This window comes from Ascidiella aspersa, chromosome 2 (genome assembly GCF_963924565.1).
Source record: "Ascidiella aspersa chromosome 2, kaAscAspe10.2, whole genome shotgun sequence".
NCBI classification, from domain to species: domain Eukaryota; kingdom Metazoa; phylum Chordata; class Ascidiacea; order Phlebobranchia; family Ascidiidae; genus Ascidiella; species Ascidiella aspersa.
Genome location: NC_139448.1, coordinates 30,917,667 through 30,922,074, shown reverse-complemented (window position 1 = coordinate 30,922,074; position 4,408 = coordinate 30,917,667). Strand labels below are relative to the sequence as shown.

Here is a 4,408-nt window from a genome sequence, read left to right as displayed (position 1 = left end):
TAAAAATACCCATGAGATAGTCGAAATAATTTTTAAACAATTTTCTGGGGTGATTTGTCGTTTTGTTTTCGTCGAAGTTTTCCAACAATAGAACTACTTTTATCTCCTCCGAGGGTATATTCTTCAGGTATGGGAACGAAAACTTCCGACCTTTACCGGAGTTTAACGACCAAGTATACACAGTAATTGAGAGTCAATATTTTTTAGGTCCCAAATGCGTCAAGGCGTCGCTCGAATCAACAAGGCAAACGAAAAGAGCCTTTGTCGTTTGAGATTTTCTCTCAAGCTCCTTGGCTGATGGGATTCGGATTTTGAAGACCGCAAACAATCGCCTATTTATTACGTAGGGCACGAATTCGTGCAAGCCAAAACCATGGGCTTACGTGACTTAGACGCCTCGCCGATGACGTGGTTTGCATTCGCGGTAATCTTGGCCTGTCGAAAGTGAGACGACAATGGCGGTCGCTGTCCCCTTGTGTCTTGCTATCGTTGTAGATCTTACACGTATTCAACCAAAGATAACATTCCGCTATTACAAATCACAATAAGCTATCGTGGAGCGCTGCAGGCTACTATATACGATTTTCGATACGTAAGTGAACCTCACAAATATTTTGAAAAACAATCGTTTATTGGTGCCTATCGTTACGTGGCACTACCACATTATACTAAGTTGTTTTTATTCGGCTTTCAGTTCCGTTTTCCAATGCGTTGCGAATACAAAAAGTAGGAATCAATAATGCACACACAAAATGTCACACATATGTGTGTTAAAAATTGTGATCTAGCCCTTCTGAAGTACAAAGGTAGGTGTTAAAAACACACACAGTTGGCCTTTTAAGTGTTAAAAATTCAAAGATGACTAAAAAATATATTTATAAAATTGTTTGACGGAAACCTTTTCGCAAAAACGTTCTCCCAAATTAACTTCGCCAGACTGTCTGTTTGCTAGACGGCTTAAAACGGCGGCGGATTAGGGGTCGGCGGATATGAGGCCCCCAACGAAAATATATTTAGGAAACGACGACAATCACGTTTTTACCAAACGAAAAATGTAAACGCACTTGTTACCTTCCGTTGCAGCTAACCAAAAGTAGCCAATACTGTGTGCATAGCCTTGCAAAGAAGAAAGGGACGATTTTTTCCACTACTGCGGTTCGTTTGGAGTTATTTGTAAAACTGACCACGATAAGAAGGTCTTTACATGGTAATATATTTTCAAACCAACTGACTAAACAGAACTTTGAAAAACAAAAAGATAAAAACGTACCCGAACGGAAAACAAAAAGTATATGGTCGGTGTTTCTTGCAAACGAGAACATTAGCCTTGTAAAAATAATAATTTGGACCAGAATAATTAAATAGGGATATTTGGGGGCTACGGGTCACAAGATATACCAAAATTTATTTTACAATTTTTTTTCTCTCAAAGAACGAAATAATTAACAATTTTCTTTCAATGACCCCCTTTAAGAGTGTTTATGCCATCTTTGGACAAAAGCAAAAAACAAGTCAAATGGATCGCCAGAAATCGCCCTTGTAAAAGACTAAAGCATTCTGTTGTACAAAGAAAGCGACATAGCAAAAGTCTTGTCATTCTCTTTTTATTTTGTTGTGAAATTTCGTTTAATAATGCTTCAAGTGTAACATTGTTGGTTTTCAGCATTGACCAATTAAAGTATTTTTCTCATACGAGCATATTATTGCGTAAAGTGTATTTTCCGGTTCTTTAAAATTCGCTAAACTACCCCTTTAAATCTGCGAATTTAAATTGAAAAGGCGTTAAGAAGAACCTTTACAAGACCGGCATTTAAAACCCTTAATTCGTGCCAAGTATACCTTTGTTTACATTGGCCGAGTCGTGCATCCTTTCATTACGGCGCGTCGGGCAAAGCTCAAACGCAACCTTCTCCTCAAACATAGGCTACGTCACTCGACCAAACTGTGTCAACTTTTTCATTTTTTCGCGTCGTTTCGCCGTACTTAAAAAGAGCTCCCACGGTACCAAAGTCATTCACAGCCTTGTAGCCTTGTAAGACTCGAACAGCTTTAAACGAGCAGACGAAACCTTGGCTTACCGAAGCAAGTTTGACGATTAAAATTATTCTTTCAAAACTTCGATCAAAAAAAGGTAAGAAAAATGATGTAAGCTAATATGTCTAAATAAGCCATTGAAATAAACTCAAAACAAAAAACACTGATTTTAAAATTGATTGGAGAATTCGCACTATAGCCGTTGGGATTTCTAGCTAAGATACTAGCATATATTAAATTTATTTCATAGGATATTTTTCCATTTCAGATACAAAATGCATTGCCTTCAGTTCGTCACCATCTTGATGCTTCTATCAGTGATGTGCTCAGTCGCAAATTCGAAAAGCATAAGGTGAGCGTTTGATAAAATCTAGCATTAGAAAGGTATAATTACCTGTATTGTCGTAAATTGGTTAATATGCTTAAAGTTTTATGTTTACTGTGTCATACGACAATTGGGTTCAAGGATGTTAGCTTTCAAGGGGTCCAAAGATTTCGAACGACCTGTCCAAAAAATTTGTCTTTAGGATGCTCTACCCTAACCCTGCAAAAACACGATTTTAGCGTTTTTGCAATGAATTACGTTTTGCGAATAGGAGACCCATTATAACTCCATCAAAAAAATTCGGAAAAAAAACAAAGAGCTTGTTGGATGCCAAAAAAAGTTGCTCCGCGCTAATCACAGGGTACAAAATTTCGGCTAGAATTATTACGAATTTAAACGTTTTATCTTAAACATTTTCAGACAAGCCTAGTCAAAATATTACTGTTGCTCCTAGTCAAAATATTACTGTTTGCTATATATTCACACCGTGCATTTTCTTATTTCAGCAGGCACCGCGCCAAACGCCAGTCGGGCCCTCACGACCAGTTCCACAGGCGACGCCGTCAGCTGGAAGAGATGTACAACCGGCTACAGATCATCGAGCGTCTCACAAACCCAACCACTCATCAGGAGAGCGTCAAGTTCCTGGCGCTCAGAATCGAGTGGAGCAACGTCGACCCAAGCGTACAGGTCGCCAAATCTAGCCAAAACCAGCAGCAAGATCAGCCGGAGCAGCCTCAGAGAAGGATGGCCACCACCAGGACCGATATGCACGCAGTCGCATCGGCTACACGCGAGGCTAAGCGTCGTCACGCTGGTGACGATGAAGGGTATAAGATGACCTACATCGTGCCGGTGTCCGATGGACTTCAGATGCGCATTGAAACCGAGCAAACGGCCGCGAAGTCCACGGACAAACCGTCGCGCCGCGTGCACCACTACAACGTCCGGACGCTGGAAAAGAAGGTCAGCGACCTCTGTCGGGTCATCAACGGTCGCGTCACCACCGGATTTCGACTGAGCTGCATCAATTAGACGCAAAGGCCTTTTCCGAGGTTCGACTTCAACGAAAAGCGGCCCATTGCGACAACGACGCCCGCCCTGCTCTTGTTCAGCGCGGAGCAGAGGTTGCGCCACGTCTCTGCGAAAACTTGGGACGGAACGCTATTTGCTCTCTTTAGGAAAGTAGTCTTCCATATTGCCTTTTCTGTGCCTGTTTACGCCCCTAATTTCGCGTGCTAATATTGTGCATTTTGCCTTTGTTCAGCAGTTTGACCTTCCATGTGCTAGTGACTTGCCAGTTGTTGTTATTCTTTTTGTTGTCCCCTTGTTGTTTTTCTCGCTTTTTGTGTTCCGTTCACTCGACAGTTCCACAGCATGCCCGTCGCTCTTATTTAGTTTGTCGTTTTTCTTTCCTTTAAACCGTCGTCCATATCTTATATAGAGTTCTATTTATGTTTTCTTTTATTTTCTATCAGCGTTCTTGTACAACCTGAGAGCGCGACGTCGCCCGACATTAAACACTTTGCACTTAAACGAAAGTATTGTAAAATCGTTTTTAGGGTAACTAAGCGGAAATTTCTAAGCGAAATAGTGTATAGGTTTTTATCAGTCAGTCATAAGACAAAACCTGTTTTAAAATTGTGTTTCAATGGAATGAAAATTGGGTCAGTGTCCATAAAGAAACACTCGATTTTTAAAAACTTGTAAACTTTGTGCATTGAGCCATTTTTTTTTCGGATAAAAACAACAGCGAATTTTAGCCAAATCAGCAATAATTTAAACGAAATGAAGAGCAAAACATTTTAAAGAAGCATTGGATTTGTGAAAATTTATTAGGTTGCATAAATTAACTCCTTCAATTTGCAAAAATCGGTATCGTATCGTGACAACTTATGTTTGCAATTTGGCAGCAGGTTTGTTACGTACATCGATAGCGACATCAAGCGGCAAACTTGTCTTAGTTACCCTCTGCCACTCCAATTGCAATATATAAATATATAAGTAGCGCAGAATATGACATCAGAGATAATACCTAGCATTATTTCG

At 40.2% G+C, this 4,408-nt stretch overlaps 1 protein-coding gene across 1 annotated transcript; it reads left to right on the top strand.

The window, feature by feature from the left end:
* Nucleotides 1-2,017: 2,017 nt before the first annotated feature.
* On the top strand, nt 2,018-3,889 carry LOC146164872 (uncharacterized). The gene is made up of 3 exons (XM_083382521.1): nt 2,018-2,131; nt 2,303-2,386; nt 2,866-3,889. The coding sequence occupies exons 2-3, from the start codon at nt 2,310-2,312 to the stop codon at nt 3,392-3,394; spliced, it is 606 nt and encodes a 201-aa protein (XP_083238647.1). The 5' UTR covers nt 2,018-2,131; nt 2,303-2,309; the 3' UTR covers nt 3,395-3,889.
* The last annotated feature ends 519 nt before the right edge of the window (nt 3,890-4,408 follow it).